The following is an 18,463-nucleotide window of genomic DNA, read 5'->3' on the forward strand; positions in this document are numbered from 1 at the left end:
CGTATGGACGGAAGGTGAATCCGCAAAATAAAAGTTGAGTATTCGCACATATCTGGATACGTGTGGACGGAGCCTAAAATGCCGAAACAAGGAACGAAACTGTGTAAACAATTTTAAAAAAGAATTACGTTATTAAAATGTTGAGGACTGCGTCAGGTTTTATGAATATTTTATTAACCACAGAAAGATCTATGTTGATTTGGTCTTCTCTTAGACCACCAGGGAATCAAGAAACATAAAATCTGTTGCGAAATTAATTCTCGATCGATCCACTGAAATCACGATGATGATCCACTTTTAACAACCACAAGGAACTGAAGCCAGTATGAAGATTGACAAGTCTCCAAAACATGGCCACTTCTCGTGATATTACAGCAGCGTCAAGCAACAGTGAAGTTGATGACATAAATGATGATACAACACCTCCGATAAGAAACCGTATTGCCTGCAAGACAGGTCATATACTCAATAACTTGACCTTGAGTGTGTGGTACAGTTATGCACTCCTTTTTCTTCAAAATGTCGCCGGACTATCTCCCGCGAGTGTTGGTGTCTTATTCTTTACTTCTGAAATCCTGATGGCCCTAACGTTTATTGTTATAAGCCTACGCTACGACGAAAGATTATGGAAGTCGTTTCCCGGGTATGGAATTCAAAAGGCTCGACACTTAGTTGGTTCAGCAGGCATACTTTTTGCTTGGCCATTTGCCTTTTCTCCCTGTTTTATTTGTGGAGATGGTAGATGGTATTTAGCGTCGGGGATGTATTATCTGATGCCAGTGGTTTTTCTGTCAGTCTGTTGGCAGCTGACTGAATTAAGCTACGCTTCTCTGCGAAAAGGGATACGAGCAGAAAATGATTCCGAGACATCAAGGTAAGAAATGCCCCTGAAGTAAGGTTTTATTTGAGTGTTACATTTTGTATTTAGGAGATCACAACTTGTTTCGCTTGTCAATTAATTTTACCGGAGGAAACTCAAAACAATTAGTAACGACAAGGTCCTCTTTATTACCTCTGAATAATAGCGAAAAAGTTCTTTTGGTCAATGGACAAAAGCGTCCATCGATCTGAAGACGTTTTTGAGATGCCGTGTTATCTTTCTTTTTGCTTTCTGTTTTCTCAAATGTGTTTTTTGGAGAGGTTATTTTACTGGATATAAGATCCAAATAAACGCTTGGTTAAAAGGGCTGTTCGTGGGCATATTACTAGGGTAATTTGTTCTCGTGCTGAGAGACAATGGAAATCGTCAATTAGGAACACGAAACTTCCTTGTTTCATTATTAATCCACAATATTAGAAGGAAAATTCTCACATCCATTCTCGAACTATTGAGCGCTTTTTATTAAAAAGTTAATTGGTACAAGTTCAAATTTTCATTCCTTACCCAAAGAGAAATTCGACGGATTTCTGAATCGATGTTCCAGAACGATACCTTTTCTTAAATTATGTTCTATATGTGCAATTTAATGAAAAAATGTTAGGAATTGCCTTATTAATATTAGGCATAGCTTTCTCGCCACCATAATGATAGGAACAACTTTCTTACTTAAAAAACGAGCGAAAACAATGACGTCGTTTCGACCGTTCTAATTGTTTTCAAGTTCATAACAAATTCCGCAGTGACAACGAGTTTGAAATTTTCTCGTTCCCTTCTCGGCTTTTCTTGCCTTTGTTAATTTACGGATTATTGTTGTACTCGGTGTTGGATTTTTAAGCAAATGGTTTAATCTTTCGGTTTTTAAATTGTATATATTTTGAATTTCTATGAACTTGAACTTGGACTTCAATATTACCTTAGAATGGTGGAAACCTCGTTATTTTTATCGCTCGTTTCAATAAGCGTTAAGCTTATTGAAAACTTTCTTCACTGCAATTTTAATAGGAGTAACTATCTTTTGACCATAGTGAACATAATTTCTTCAGTCATCATGCAACCGTGCAGTCTCTCACTAGAGCTCCTACTTCCCATAGCTTCCCAATAGATTGTGTATACATGTATCCATAAATAGGCCCTTATTGTAAAGAAAACTGTACTTTTGGCTTGAACTGCTATTCACATGCAACGCGCACACTCGATGAAATTTCTTCTCTATTGTTTGTGATCGCTCTTTGCAGGTCCGTCGTCCGTGTGTGCAAAGTATGCCTTTATATAGTGTTGTGGTTTTTACTGCAAGAAAGCACAGAAACTAGCCTGAATTCAAACATCAGCGAGCAATTTACGGTGAGTTCGTCATGAAGGGTTCCTCTACTGACTTTTAAAGGGTATAAGATAGAGAGACAGAATGAGAGGGTGCAGTCGGAGATATAACGTTTCACTGTACCGGTTTGACTTCTTTCATATAGCTACTCTGTCTCGTTAGAGTTTTAAGAAGTCCAGGGCTGACAAAAAATAAAAGGTTCATGAGCTAGAGCAGTTGTGTCGCGACCGACGTTGTGAGGTTTTGTTTAGTACGCGTTGCGTACTCTTTAGTCACGTGATCGTGGTCATCGCCAAAGGTGCTGCAGTGCAGTCCCCGACTTCGCTTTCTTGTGTTAATAATAATAATAATAATAATAATAATAATAATAATAATAATAGTAATAATAATGATGATGATGATGATGATAATAATAATAACTACTTTAGTTGAGTGTCAATGGATTTAGCACTAGAGCACTAATTGGGGACGCTAATGAAATTCACTCAAATCAAATCAAATATCGGTTTTTGTGGAGAGGGGAAAACCGGAGCACCCGGAGAAAAACCTCTCGGAGCAGAGAAGACAACCGGCAAACTCAACCCACATATGACGCGGAGTGTGGGAATGGAACTCAGTCCACATTGGTGGGAGGTGAGTGCTGTCACCACTACGCCATCCTTACTGCCCTGTTCACTTGGTTCGCTTTGGGCGACAAGTTTTCTTCCACCAAGATGTCCCAAGAAAAAAAATGACCAGCGCAGCTTACTAATAATATTTAAAACTATCTAAGAAAGATCATAAAGGACCTTATCTACTCTTAATTTTATTTACTTTTATTGACGTCTTGTTTTACCTTTTTTAGTATCTAGTTCTCATTCTCCTTCCGATTGGCTTCGTTTTCGTCTTTGCGTTTCATTTGACTGTCCTAGAACCCAGACTACAGAGCGCTGGGCTGAGAGAACATGAAGAAGAAAAGCTTGAAGAAGGTAATGTATCCAATCACGATCACTTCCAGCACCAGTCTAATTGGGCAGGAGCCTGTGTCACAACATTTTTACAGACCCATCTGCTTTTAGACTACCTTTTTCATGGGAAAAAAACAAAGGCAGTTCCGGCTCGACGACGCTATGACGTCAGTACAGTTAACGTCATTGAAAGTGCGGCGTATGGGCTTTTATTCACGAGATGTTTGTGTCAAAAACTCCGAACGAGCGAGGTACGAGCGAGGTACGAGCGAGCGAGGGTTTTTGACACAAACAACGAGTGAATACAATCCCGTACAAAGCACTTTCTATGTCGTGAGCTGTTCATTACACATAAGCAGAAACCCATAAGGGTTGAAACGTGTAACAGCCCCTTGTGTGCTGGGAAACAAGCTTCTGAATATTCGATTTGCTAAGTACCATATTTGGAACAACAAGAGAGAAACATTCAACCAATCAGTTCGCAAGATCAGCGTGACGCAATACCACCAATGTTCTCGCGCGAAATTGACTGGAGCGAGGGGTTTCCACTGAATATGGTACTTAGCACTGAATATTCGGAAGCTGTGAACGCACGTTACACGTTTCAACCCTTATGGGTTTCTGACATAAGACGAGAATTTTCATTGAATTAGTTTTCTGAACGCAAATTAGAAACAAAAAACCACTAACAATAAAACCAAATGCAAATTTAATTTAATTCAATAACAAAGTACGAGATACACGAGTGATTGGCTTGGAAAGGCCTTTACGCTATCGTTGATTGGTTATACTTCCACACGTGAAAGAGCCGTACGTCATCCTGATTGGCTGTATAGGCTTTTTTCACTTGTGAAAATAAAGCGTATAGATTTGTACAAAAGGGCTTTATGGAATAAAATTCTCATGTTATGTGTAATCAAGTTAGTTTCTAGTGATTGGTCATCGGGCTCCATAGGGAGTCTCATTCGCGGGAAATTCAATCTAAAAATAAATCAGTCTGCGAAAACGCCGAGACGGAAATATAGGGCCACTGTTCACTCCTAATCTTTGGCTCCTGAATTAGGTTATGAAGTAATCAAGAAGAGGGACGGTTGTGAACAATTCTTTTTTACCATTTCTATTTTTTTCCAACACTCCCCACAAGATGCACACAGTCAGGAACTCATTAAGCGGAGCCTCTATCTCCACTAATTCCTTGAGTCAACTCTTTCCGTGTAAATTTATTTTTAGGAACAGGTTTTTTCCGCGAAAAGTATCCTATTTCCTTTGACACTGAGATAGCTTTGTTTTGATTGGCTTTTACAATATTGGGCTTGCTGAATCTGCCAAGGGAAATTGGTTTTTGCAACCGAAGGAGTGATGAATCTCCCACGGGAAATTGATTTTTACAACAGAGGGCGTGATGAATCTCCTAAGGGAGATTGGCTTTTACAGCAGTGGGCGTGCTGAATCTCCCAAGGGAGACCCCAAGATAGAAACTCCCCTTGATGAGCACCGCATGTGAAGTCCCATGGGTCAGCAAGGACCTCGTAGGTCAATTTATTGTGAAGCTATAACTTAATCAAAGGAGCGCATCACCTAATGAAAGATTAGTTACCGAATGTTGCACCATCGGCTCTAAAACCCAAAACCAATTTGTGGAAAAAAGGAAACATGTACCCTCACCAAGGAGCCTAAAATTCCAATGCTAGGTCTACGTAACGGCATTTTCACAGATCAAGCTATTCTTAGACGAGTTGTTAAAAAAGAGTTGGCTTGCGCGATTGACCATTCTCAATCCTACGGGTTCCAAATCTCGTACCCAGATCTCACTCTGTTTCATATGACCGTGGGAGCTCTGGGTACGAGATTAAGTCATGTCAGTCATGGACCCCTAAGCCCCACCCACTGAAACCAGCTGCAGGATCGCTAACTCTGGGGGAAGAAGTTCCGAAGCTAGACGTTCGAAATAAAACTTGGGTACTTGAACATGCGCTGACCCAGATTAACTCAAAATCACAATGATCGACTATTCATCTCGTAATTCCTTTCGCAGCGTCTTCTGTCGCAAGCCCCTCGCCTGTAAAATGACTATTTCTGTCTATTCATTATGCGAGGCTATAATAATGTCAGAAATACCGTTTCCGACTTATCTCTAGTGTTACCGCAAGTTAATAAACATATTCTTGTTGACAGCAAGTGCTCCATCAGCAAGCGCAAAGCTGACACGATTAGAAGGTAGTCCCAAGTTAGCCTGGCACCAGTGGCTTAAAGAACCTCTGCTGTACAAGGTAAGCCAAAAAACTAAAGCCGGCTTTTTATTAATCAACAGTCTTCAAGGCTGTTGGAAACGAATGAGGAGAAATGTCTTTTTTTTTTTGCCCTTCTCTATCATCTTGTCAGTCTTTTCTACTTTCTTGAGCCCATTTCTTTTGCAAAAAATACGGTGTATTTTTTATTACTGTTTTCAGGTTGGGTTCGTTGTTATATTCATCAACATCGCTTTTCGGCTCGTCCAATGTTACCTTCCTCTGTATCTCATCAGAACTCTTCAGTTGCGAAAAGTGAGTGATATGTGTGTCAGTTCTTCCTTAAAGAATAGTGCCAAGCGTTTATCAATTATCGACAAGGAGTTCACATGTACATTCGCCCTTTCTCAATCCTACATTCTCCAGAGAAAGAAGATAGAAGGATAATACATGACATGACATAAGCCCATGAGTAAGACGTCATTATTTTTAACCCTTTGTAGTTAGAACTGCGTCCCCTGCCAAGTATTGTCATAGCCAATGAAAGTGCGATGTCTTTGCTTTCGTCACATATACATAACTTTACGCGGGCAAAATAAATCTAAAATGACCGGCTATGCTGTCACGAAGATTAACCAAATCCAGCGACTAGAAACTGGCAACCAAATCAAGCGAAACGTAAAAATAAATAATTAAAGCATTGAACCCTAAAAGTTTTTCAAACTTGCAATTTAAATTATTTGTGCTCGACAAACATTTTGTCACTAAGATTTGATTTGGGGTCTCTATATAAGAGTAATTTCTAGGTTAATGGTATGTTGCACAACGAGAACGTTCAGACACTTGGTTTATTAAAGCCAATCGGTTTCCAGCTTGGCAAAACTTGACGCAATCAGTTTCCATATTAGGTCATACAGTATTTTTAACAATTATTCCATGAGCCTGCGTTGGATACGAGATGCGGTTTTGCTAAATTTTATATAAGTTGAAGGAACGACCGGAAAGTGACGTGAATTCCGGGCGCTAAAACGTTTATGCTGAGCGACATTTGCCGCATTCATTTCCATATAAGGTCAAACGCAGGTATAATGGCTGATAACCAAGATCCAGTGAACCAATGAGAAAGCTAGAATTGCATTATCCGAGGTTGAGAATTTAATAAAAGCTGATAACTGAGATTGAGAGAACCAATCAGGACGCTAGAAACGCGATATCCGAGGTCGAAAATTTACTGATATAGATTAATTGGTTATCCCCTTCTACTGAGTCATGGGCCTCTTGATGTCAAAATTTTATTCACTAACTGTAGAATAAGTCCTACTATTGCCGACCGCTCTACACAAATTATTTGTTATTTTGTTTCAGGAGTCAGTTGCCTTCTTTCCACTGATAATTGTTATCACTCGCATTGTCACGGAAATAATCTGCAAAAGCTGTGTTTTCAAAGTCAAAATAAGGGTAACGTATAAATTACAATACAATACAATACATACTTAATTGACCGCTCCCCATAGGGGCTTTTCAGAGCCAATGAAACACAATCAACGAAACAACAGAACACAACAGCTACAACTGTTAAGAATCCCAACTGGCCGGAGGCAAACCAGTTGGCTATTTACAAGTGCAGCTGGGAAGTTGAACCAGGGACAACCAGGAACAAATTCAACGAGTGGTCAGAGCGGGTCTTGAACCCGGGATCTCCGGATCTCAAGGCAAGCGCCCTAACCACTGGGCCACACTGCCTCCTCTTGCTATACGAATTCGAGCGCCGTCCTGTAAGTTACGGACGGCATTTTTTGCAGTTCACCTTTTGGAAGCCCACAGGCCCCAAATATGACTCAAAAACGAGGCTAGTAGGATAATTATTATATCTATAGATTTTTAGACTTTTATTATTTTAATTGTGTTTTGTGTTTGCTTGCGGCCATCTGAAGCATAACGGAAACTATTTGCGACCTCCTCCGTATTTTCTCGCCGCAACGGCCCCTGTCTGTATTGTAGTTTGCGTCTTCGGTATCAGGGCTTTTAACTTCAATAAATTTTCAGTCAAAAACGAAACATTGCATTAAATGTGTGGAAAACCTCAGACAGGATTTACCAATCTCTTACAAGGAGGTCACCTTAGATAACTAAACCCTAAACCTAAACAAAACCATTAAAAGAAAAGTGATAAAGGGCTGTCCCTCAGTCGGTGAATTAATTCATTTTCTGTCAGGTGATGATAATTTGCACCACTGCCGCCATATTTGGCACGTCTTTATGGTTCTACCTGCACACAGAAAAGCGCACCTCACTTGTTTACGCGCCTACGGTCATATTTGCCAGTATGTCCTCGCTCGTCACCATGGTAACGCCAACCCTGCATCAGGAGCTGACTGGGAACGAAAAGGTACACACTTGAAGCCCTCTCTGAGGCTCTTTAGCAGCCACGGGAATTCAAGTAGGTTTGAATGCTTTCACTTTTTTGCTTCAGCAAAATACCAATTTTGTTCATGGAGTATTTGAATGCTCAGAGAGAGTTCTACTGGGAGTATTAGTTCTCGCGATTCAATTGCTTTACCCTGATAACACGGACAGGTAAGAAGTTTTTCTTTTAAACCATTTGTCTGGGTTACTTTTCGTCGATTAAGATTTAAATTCCTACGGCGCAAGACATTGAGGAAATTCCTGGGTAACGAGTTAAAAAAAAATTGCAATTCTGATACCGAGAACGATGAAGGGATATAATATACAAAGCCAATATTTCGAAAGGCACTACCGTTCTTCATTAGTGTTTTACATTTTTTTGTAAAACCCTGACCAGGAAAGGCAGGGGTGCCTTTCGAATATTGGCTTTAATAATTTTGTATTCCTACACCGTTCAATAAGCCTTGTTCTTAATATTTATGAATGAAAGAAATGTATGTTTGAAGTGCTGCTTCGCAAATTTCCCTTTCGTAAACGGTCGTTGCCATTTGAAACGGTCGATGCCATTTATAACGGTCGACTACACACTTCACTTCAAAGAAAATTAAAAGAAACAAACTCAGAAAAAATATTAACAAAAATTAAGACAAAAAAGGCAAAAAAAAAAACATTTATAAAAGAAAAACTAGAGGAAAAAAGAATCCAGATTCGAACTCGGGTTCTTAGCCCTCACCCTAAACAGAACCCTAACCCGAACCCTAACCCATATGACCAGCGAGAAACAAGTCCCAGTAACCGCAAGACCTAATGAGTGTAATTCAGAGCTAAAAAATGGCATCGATCGTTTCAAATGGCAATGACCGTTCTGAGAAATGGCAACGACCCTTTACGAAAGGGAAATAAGCTGCAGCTTCTAGACGGAAGATTGAAGTGATACTCGCACTTTTAAGTGCGATCATTTCATTCGTTTTTCGTATATTTATATTTTTAATTAAATCCTTCACAACGATCCGGCGCTTCTGTTTCGTTACGCAGTTTGTTTGTTTTAACGATTTACAAGTTCTTTTCCATAGGTATAGCACTCCTTTTTGGTTCACTCCGTTGATCACCCACGGCACTGTGCCCGATCCTTGGACTACCCCCAGGGACTACTCCACCGACCACTCTATAGACTGCCCTGCAATTTTCCGTCGCAAAGCGACTTTGCTTTCGTTTTTCACACAACCCAAAAATCCGACACCATAAACTGAGTTTAAATCGCGATCAATGCTCCTTTTCAATCTGTACCGTCAGATTTGAAATCCTAATTTTAATTGGCTGTTCCTTTGCTTTGCCAACAGATCAGTAGGTGTGTTTTTACGAAGTGCTTTTCCAGCAGTGTTGGCAACCTCTGTTGTTGTTCCAATGATTGTTGCGACCGCGTTTATGAGCTCAAATGACTCCAACGAAGGTACACTCCTTTTTTTTTAAACATAAGGCCATCCTCTTTTTTTCTCCGTTTAGCGTCCTTCAATAGACCCAAATTTTTGCCATTAAAAAAAATGTAAATGTTTATAGTAGTTTCGGTGGTTGATCCTTTCAAAGTCAACGTCAAAGTCAATTTATCTAACGTCGGTAGTTCCTTCAGTTAGGAAACTGGTATCAAAGGAAGGCGACGGTGCGCCTTTTACGCCCTTCCGTCTGTCAGTGCTCCGTTTCACGGATATTTAAAGCTTTAGCTACACGGATCAGGGGAACGTGGAAACAGACGTTGAAGTCACCGAGGATCGAACTGGGGACCCCTTGCTCCGATAGCCGCGCATTAGGCAACTGAGCTACGCCTGCAAATGTTGGTTTTTGAGGAGAGGGGAAAACCGGAGTACCCGGGAAAAAACCTCTCGGAGCAGAGAAGAGTAGAGTAGAGCTCCCATGTTGTCTTAATTTTACAATAATATCAACCGACTTTTCGGCCATATTGAATTTGGGTTCACGTCTTGTTGTTTTCCTGGCTCCGCGGCAATGATGCTGGGGTACCAGGCCTCCGATTCCGAGACTACTTGTGATTTTTTGTTTTAGCACAAAAAAAAAAGGGTATGGCCTAAGAACCTTTTTTATAAGAACGTTCCGGCTAAGATTAGTTTTGTGTAGTTTCCTCATCCTCGTTCTTCATTTTTCTAGGCACTGACACGCGTGCTGGAGATCTGGTTGCTGCTCCCCTTATAACTTCCGTGAGTCCTGGAGAAGAGAATGGACCAAGCCTTCCCTTGATGAACGGCTATGCCGACCGTCTTGGTATGAAACATTGAAAAAATTACTCAATGCCATCGAGGGTGGGAAAGAAACACCTTCGCCCGATTTTACAAACCTTATGGTGTATGTAATATTATAGCAATTTCTCGGCTTTAATATAACTCCTTTCAAAACGGCACAGAGTACTCAGTCATCACTTAAATGGCTTAAAAATTCAGTTTTTAACAGGAATGAAAGATAAAAATCCCTGAAAAATCCATCCATGCACGCCATCCTAGCGTATTTCGCACGCTAGGTTCGTCTAACTCAAATTAACTGGTGTCCTGTTCTTCCGCAGCGCGAGGCTTAGTTCTCGCAGGTTTAATACTGTGACGCAAACCTTAAAAGATTATCAAAAAACTCTAACTGTCAATAAAACCCTAAGAAAAATGTCCAAAACAGTGTATTTGTTGCTTCTGGGCCTCATCAATGCAGTGCTAATGTGTAGGATGGAGGTTAAAAAGCCACCCCAAATGTCCCACACATGTGGTACATCTAAGCCATGCCAGAGGATGCCAGAGTGCTGAAACTAGTGAGCATGCGCAATTGCTAGGGGCAATGACTCGTCCTAGTAAAGTGCTCAATTTGGACATGAAAGCAAAAGCTCTGTTATAATGCCCAAAGGCAATATCTAACTGCATACAGTACTGTTTCGACCTTCTGGGCCTCATCACTTAGGATGGAGGTTAGCTTAAAAAGCCACTCTAAATGTCCCACACATGTGGTACCTTTATAAGCCATGCCAGAATGCTCAAACTAGCGAGCTAGTGAACATGTATATGTATATAATCAATTCTATCACGTATTTCAAACTTGATAATGATGACATGGAGTCATCGAAACGTCGTTCACTTTTTATATCGCTCATTTTCATTTTCAAATGCTTTACGAAACTATAAGAAACTTATTTATTTATTTATTTATTTATTTAATATTCCTGTCGCAAAGGAAGAAGTCTTGCCCATTTCCTGTAGCCACATTTACCCTGGATTATGAACGAGTCTAATATACACTTATATCAGTAGTTCCAAAGGTTGAAAAATAAACAACAAAGTTACTGAATAGTTAGCGTTTTTTTATGCTTTAATTTATGAAACGTCCCCGTGCAAAACATGGGAAATACGTCAAATAGCATTTCCGAGGCCCTAAAAATATTTTTTTTCTGGCAGAGCATGCCCCCAGACCCTCATAGAGGCTAGCGCCGAAAGCGATCGTTTCACTACGCCTTCCTGTGCGCACCTAAACGAAAAACCCACGCTATTTCCCTGCTGGATTGTTGTTTCAAAGGATTAGATGATTGTTGAGTTGAAAATGTTGAATATAAGCATTCTAATACAACATTATGAATGCATTGGATAAATTGGCTGAGCTGTTCTGCTTTCATAGATAAGTTGTTGGGTGGTTGTCATATGTATGAAGGAGAGAGAGGGGGTTGAGATATAATGATGGATAAAGTTGGGGGGTTATGTGATTGTGGCCCCCTGAAAGCGCATTCAAACTGAGATTGGGTTTTACCGGCAACTTAGGTGCTTGGGATATGTTAAAATAACCAAGGCTACGTCAACAAGATTCGTCCCTTCTTGATCCTCAGTTTCTTCAGAACGATCAACTCCCGCAGTGGACATTGAGCAAAATGAACAGAGGACAACTGACTGCGACAGCGCAGAAATGCAAGGTTTATGGCTTATCATATTATTTGTCTACTTGTTGTTGTATAAGGGTATGAAGTGATAAGATAAACACGAAAAATTGGATTCATATGAAAGCTAAGGAATGAATTGTTATGTATCAGCGGAAGTCCATGACCAGAAGTTACGATCTCATTGGGCTTAAGTTAAGCCTATCAGTAAGCGGTATTATTCAAGTATTACCAAGAGATTATAAAGGTAAGAGAAGTAATCCCTCATACTGGCCCTATTCCCATCGTAATCCCTCTTAGGTTATTTTTAGATGATATCAATTTTCCCGCGGATAATGTTACCGCGCGCGTTACGTGGAAGTTTTGTGGAGGAGAGAAAGTGCAGCAAATTCTGTATGATGCCACTCTCCGTTTTCAAAATTGAGTTTCATGGCCTGATAAAATTCATTGTCTGCAAGATACAGGTTTCAAACACTGGAATTGCCTTGGAATTGCTTAACTGTCTAGTTTACAGAGATACCAATTTGAAGAATTTCCAATGTAGCAAACCGTGTTAAATAATTTTGACAGATGCAGAGATGTTTACCTTGGTTGCATTGCGTTAATTGTCCATTTTAGTGCGCACTTTCTCATCGTCTACAAAATTCTGTCGCTTACAAAACTAACCCTGTCAAGATACAGTTTGCAATCATATATCATGGAAATCGGTTAACTGTATAATTCACTCTGATACCAATTTTACGATTGTCTAATGTAGGAAACCGTGTTAAATAATTTTGTAACAGGGAGCTATATTTTACGCGTTCGTTGCAAATTGACTTCAATCCGATCTTACGGTTTTAAAAATTTTTATCGTGCGGTCAATTGAAATTTTCCTGTCATGTGTGGTACTGTTTGAAAGCGTTAGCTGTCTAATTTATGAATATCATAGAATTAAGTCACCATAGTTTAAGTCCGCTAAGAAAATCCAGAACGCGTTGACAAGTCAGGAATATGTTACTTGGTGACTTGATATTTCATTGTGTGCAAAATTCTGTCGCCTATAAAACTCGTTACTTTGAAGATAAAATACGCAAAGATATATCATTCAAATCGCTTAACTGTGTTGTTTACAGTGACACCAATTTCAACACTGTCCAATGTACGAAACCGAGTTTAATAATTTTGAAAGATGCAGGTATATTTAACATGCGTGCTTTGAAAATTGACTTCCATCCGATACCACTTGTTCATACATTAATATTTTTATCGCACTGTCTGTTCAAGTTTTCTTTTCATGTCTGATATCTGTCTAATTTATGAATATCTAAGAATTAAGTCGTCATATTTTAATCCCGCGAAGAAAATCAAGAACGCGTTAACCAAGTCAGCGATATATTACTTGTTGACTGTAGTTTGCGAATTGCCAATGTTTACAAAATTCTGTCGCTTATAAAACTCGATCCTTTCAAGATACAGGCTTCAAACATCAATAACTGAAATCGCTTAATTGTCTAGTTTTCAATGATACCACATCAAGGTTGTGCCATATACGAAACCGTGTTAAATCTTTTTTTAAGGAGACAGCTATATTTAACATACGTGCTTTGCAAATTTACTTGAATCCGATAACACGGGTTCAAAACCTTTTATCGGACGCTTGATTCAAGTTTTCCTTTCATGTTTGGTACTGTTGTAGAGCTCTATCTGTCTACTTTATCACCATATAAGAATTAAGTCATCATATTTTAATCCCGCAAAGGAAACCGAGAATGCGTTTATTGAAGTCAGAGAGATCGTACTTATCGACTATAGTCTTCCATTTGCCATTCTGTACAAAATCCTGTCGGTTACATAACTCGTTCCTTCCAAGATACAGGTTTCAAAACATAAGTCGTTGTAATCGCTTAAATCTGTAGTCAACAAGTCACTTTCATCTACAAAATGTATATACGCGTTTGTTTCAACATCCTCCGCCATTTTTGTTTGATGGTAAATCGCGAACGACGCGAATCATTGCGTGGGAATTCGCCCAGCTGTCAACATTGGTAAAAATGGGGACATGTGATTGGCTATCAGTTAACCCTCGTGGGAATACCGGATCTCGCAGGAGACCTAAAAATAACTTAAGAGGGATTACGATGGGAATAGGGCCAGTATGAGGGATTACTTCTCTTACCTTCATAATCTCTTGGTATTACAAAATGCTGGTCCGCACACCGGTGGCACCAACACCCAGGGTCTTTAAATAACTGAGCAGAAAGTGCTGCCTTTGTAATAACAGGCGCAAATGGTTAGACTTTCATGTCTTTTCGGATAAGGACTATAAACCGTAGGCCACGTCTCACAAATAACTTCCATGTTCATTAGTTCCCTGTGGGACGTTAAAGAACCCACACACTATTTGAGAAGAGTAGGGGTGAAGTTCCCCGTGTTGTGGCTGTCCTCTGTGAGTATATGGGTGGGTGGGTATGGCAGGTCCACATCTGCTAAATAGCTGCCAAAACTTCAACCTGCTTAAAACAAATAAATAACAAACAAACAAACAAACAAATAATGGCCAGTCAGATTGAGTCTGATGACCACAACGACTCAACCAAGTAAATCACCCGAGGAACGTAAAATCAAGGCGGACGAAAAATTTTAGCTGTAGCCGTTTTAAAATAGTTAATATTAGGAAGTTAACGCAAGAACTACGGCAAAAACGTCAGAATATTAATGCTATCGTAAGCATTTCGTGAATATTCCCTCTTGTTCACATTGTACAATACGGGCAAACTGTTTTAGAAATAGATTGGTACGAACGCTTAAAGCGTGAAGGAAGAAAATGAGTGGTTTATTGTTGTATCCTTACGTTGTCGTCAAAACCTGAAACTAGGTCATTTCAGTAATGATTTCAAGTTCGAGTGAGGCCTAACACTACTGTGAAGTTTTATTTTTATACCCAATTAATCCATCAGAGATCAGCCCTGGTATTGGAATTGGGCCCACACAAGGACAGAGAAAAACTCTGACCAGGGTGGGATTTGAACCCACCACCTCCGAATTTGATCACCGTTGCTCTACCGACTGAGCTTCAAGGCCAGAACGGGAGCAGGCCGTGGGTATGTGAGATGTTATACGCAAGGACAAATTCGGCTCGGTCCAAGCCTAATTTTGATAATCGTTAGTTGTTATCCTTCAGTAGCATATTAATAGTAATGATTTCAAGTTCGAGTGAGGCCTACCGTGAAGTTCACAGTAGTGTTAGGCCTCACTCGAACTTGAAATACTACTATCTATATGCTACTGAAGGACAACAACTAACGATTATCTGTTCTGGACTTTTAGAGTTCAACCAAAACGGCCTCCTTATACACAATAAGCCATCACGGTGGTAAAAGCCTTGAGATCGAGCCGAGAATATCAATTAAATAACATATTTCCAATTTACTTCTCACAAGGTTCCTCATCTACGGCTGTTCCTTCAGATATTGAACAAGAGGACACGTGCGCTCATAATCAGGGAGATCAAGGTTTGCGTATGATCTTGAAGTTAAATGAACATTAATGAGAATTGACTTTAAATGATCACGTTCGATAATGATGATGATGATGATGATTGATCCAGGGGAAAAATGGTTAATAATCCACTGGATTATGCAAATCGTATAATTCTCTTAATTTCATTTTATTCGATCTACAAAGGAAAATACAATAAAATACGGAATACAGCGCTTAATTCCAACAGATCATTTACTTCTGTGACGATATCCAGGGCCTGGCTGTTCGACTCGCGGCCGATTAACTTTATCCAGGATTAGCGTAAACTTTTGTTTCCTTGCTTACATTTGTTTTTCAAGATTGACTTCTGCTAATTTAAGTTTTGTCGAATATCAGCGTTGAAAAGCATTTGGGAGTAGAGAAATATACTCCTTGGTTAATTTTTAAACTGGGATTAGCGTTAATCGGCTTTTGAACAACCGGGCCCAGAAGACTAAATAGTCCTCAAACTTCGGTCACCACAGGTTAACAGAAATATAAAAACAGGTCAGCGAACAAACAGGTTAGCATAGATCCGTTGACAAAAATTCCCAGAAAAAGTGAACTTTACACGTATTGTCCGATCTAATGATGTAACTAATTTTTAAGGTGTTAAGGTACAACCTCGTTCCCAGTCCTTTTCATCGCCAAGAGTGAGAAGGGTCAGAGCTCTCGGCGATGAAAAGCCCTTGGAACGAGATTGATTAAGGTAATCAAATGTCAATCAAGGAGTCAAGTAACAAGTAAATTGTCTATGTTTTAACAAAACAATCATTATGATGATTCATGATCATGGTGACGAAGATTTTGACCACAAAGTTGCGGTGGGGACAATTACGCGGCGTCTCTGGAACTTAGATGATTACAATTATTATTACTACCATCATTAGAGCGAGTTTCAATCAACTGTCGTAAAACCAAAACCAAAGTAATTACTTTGGCCAATCAAAAAGGTCGGAGACAATCCAGTAAACCAATCAAAACTCGAAGTAATTACACATAGCCGACACAAAGCGCGGGAAAATGTGCACGCGCGAGCCACGATTGGTTTTGGTTTTACTTCTGATTGGTTGCAAAAATGGCGCGAGAACTTTGAACCAATCACTGAGTGAAGTAAATGCAAAACCAAGGCAATTCGCTAATTACTTTCGACACTCAATTGAAAACCGCTCTATTAAGGAAAAGAATCAGAGAAATTACTTTTTTGGTAAAAGACTGGTAAGAGATTTCAAACCCTTCTTTTTCAGCTGTTTCTACATCAGCGAATGTTGCTTCATATAACGACTCTGAAGAAACTCGGAGTCGGAGCCAGGAAGAACAAGGTTTGTCAAGAATTTTTCGTAATGTCAACTGATATATATTGGTTTAGTTGCTCACCAAGCAAGCGTTGTAGTGCCCTAGCGTTCTAGCACTTCTCAAGATGCAGGCTCGCCGGGGGATGGGGGCGAGAGGGGCGCTCTCAACATTGCCGTGTGCGCGAACATCCTGGCTCTGACCCTGACCCTGACCCTGGCAGAGGGTCCTCTGCCTTAGTCGAAATGTTGGAGGATGGTCCTCCCGTGCACCTTCCCTGAATTAGCCACGCCAGGAGCCTATTAGTAAGAGCTTGCACTCCCATACAAGCCTTATTAGTCAACCTTTGCGCGTATCTTTCGATTTTATCATTAGGGAGCTTACGATACACGCGTTTTTGAGACGCGGACGGCAACCGGAAGAGAAGATTTTGCGTTCCAGGGTAGTGGTGTCTTTCAGATTTTTATACTAATTATATCTAATGGAGAAAAGATACTTAGCAATGTAAGTGTGGTTGCGTGAAGACAAGTTAAAAGGGAAAACAGCTCACTTCCGGTTGCCGTCCGCGTCTCAAAAACGTGCGTGCTTTAGAACGCCACGAGCTCTGCGGCTCGCCATGAACCGTTTAGAATGGCCAATCACAATAAAGTTATTGTCAAACAAAGACAAAATAGCACAAACAATTGCAAATTGATGTAAATGTGACTCTCCTACTAAAGGGTTAGTTCTAAAAATAGAAAGACACCCGCAAAGGTTGACTGAAGAATATAGTGCATAAGGTTAGGTTCGCCGTTCTCATAAATTATAGTATTAAAAGGTTGTACATAATAATGCCAAAACTATCAATTTTGCGCAGTATAAGGTAGCTATTACCCACAAAGAATTGTTTCTCGGGTGCTCAATGCCGCTTTATGTCTGTCTATTTGCAGATATAGAAGACGTTAAACGAGCGCTTGAGGAACTATATCGACTCCCGTCAACAGATTTGTAAACTGGAGCAACGCCTTACGAGAACCGTGATCAGTAAATTAACTACGAAAGGGTCAACATCGCCGGTACCGGACCACCATCGAATATTCAACATTTAGTTTATAAGTGGCATGTAGACTTAGGACAGCTCCAAGGTGGAGATCCTGTTTTGGTTTTAAATAAAAAATCTTAATAAGGCCTTAATTGCCTTATCGTGCTTTAAGCTTAAAATTTTCTCCGGCAGGAGAATAAAACTAAACTTGAGATCGTACTGAGCTTTCTCTGAAGAAACCTCGTTTTTAAGGTTACAACTAACTTGGGCATAATAAAAGCCTTCTTATGAACCCGCGTAATGTGTTTTATCCGTTTGATAGTTCACGTTCGCCTAATAAATGCACATTTTACACATTATCCATCCACCATTTCTGAATGTCTACTGAAGCAACCCACTTTCGACCACTGAATTAACGATTACAGCAGTTTAGAGCAGTGAAGAGGCCCTGCCAGGGTAAATTCCGACAAGCGACATGGCCCAAAAAGTAGCGACAGCACATAAAATGAAATCCCGACAAATCAGATCCTTTCCCAGCAAAATTCCGACAGCGACTTCAAGGCCGAAAATTAGCGACAAAGACTAGGTTTACACTAAATTATTCGTTACGAATCCGGAACGTTTTAGTACCGGATTGGTTTTGCCGTTTACACACAAAAGGACGAATCCGAAATAAAAACTCTCCGGTTTGGTCATCATCCGGAGATTTCGAATCCGGAATTTAAAGTGGGAACTTGAATCCGAAAAGTTTTGAATCCGGAGAGTTTTGTCATGTAAACGATTTTCTCTCGAATCGTCCCTAGAATCCGGATATTTTTCCTCCTGCGATCTTTTAAGTTTGCGGTAAACCCAAAATGGAGGATCTGGTGCTAACATTGCTGGCGGTCTCCGGGTGGCTAATCTTGTTGCGGGTTCATGCGATAAATTTTATTATGTGTACCGCAATATTTCTGAGGAAACGC

General features: G+C 40.0%; 1 protein-coding gene across 1 annotated transcript; it reads left to right on the top strand.

The window, feature by feature from the left end:
- The first annotated feature begins 326 nt into the window (after positions 1-326).
- Positions 327-17,687, top strand: LOC137998858 (major facilitator superfamily domain-containing protein 12-like). The gene is made up of 13 exons (XM_068844701.1): positions 327-874; positions 2,116-2,221; positions 3,043-3,166; positions 5,321-5,415; positions 5,596-5,688; positions 6,739-6,831; positions 7,589-7,762; positions 7,847-7,950; positions 9,120-9,229; positions 9,937-10,050; positions 11,639-11,722; positions 15,109-15,180; positions 17,410-17,687. The coding sequence occupies exons 1-13, from the start codon at positions 351-353 to the stop codon at positions 17,469-17,471; spliced, it is 1,755 nt and encodes a 584-aa protein (XP_068700802.1). The 5' UTR covers positions 327-350; the 3' UTR covers positions 17,472-17,687.
- The last annotated feature ends 776 nt before the right edge of the window (positions 17,688-18,463 follow it).

The sequence above is a fragment of the Montipora foliosa genome, chromosome 4 (genome assembly GCF_036669935.1).
Source record: "Montipora foliosa isolate CH-2021 chromosome 4, ASM3666993v2, whole genome shotgun sequence".
Taxonomy (NCBI): Eukaryota; Metazoa; Cnidaria; class Anthozoa; order Scleractinia; family Acroporidae; genus Montipora; species Montipora foliosa.

Excerpts from the sequence above, each read along its gene's own strand:
- LOC137998858 (XM_068844701.1), top strand. The coding sequence starts at position 351 with ATGGCCACTTCTCGTGATATTACAGCAGCGTCAAGCAACAGTGAAGTT. Across the intron at positions 3,167-5,320 it reads AGAAGAAAAGCTTGAAGAAG|CAAGTGCTCCATCAGCAAGC; the intron begins GTAATGTATCCA and ends TCTTGTTGACAG. Across the intron at positions 7,951-9,119 it reads TACCCTGATAACACGGACAG|ATCAGTAGGTGTGTTTTTAC; the intron begins GTAAGAAGTTTT and ends CTTTGCCAACAG.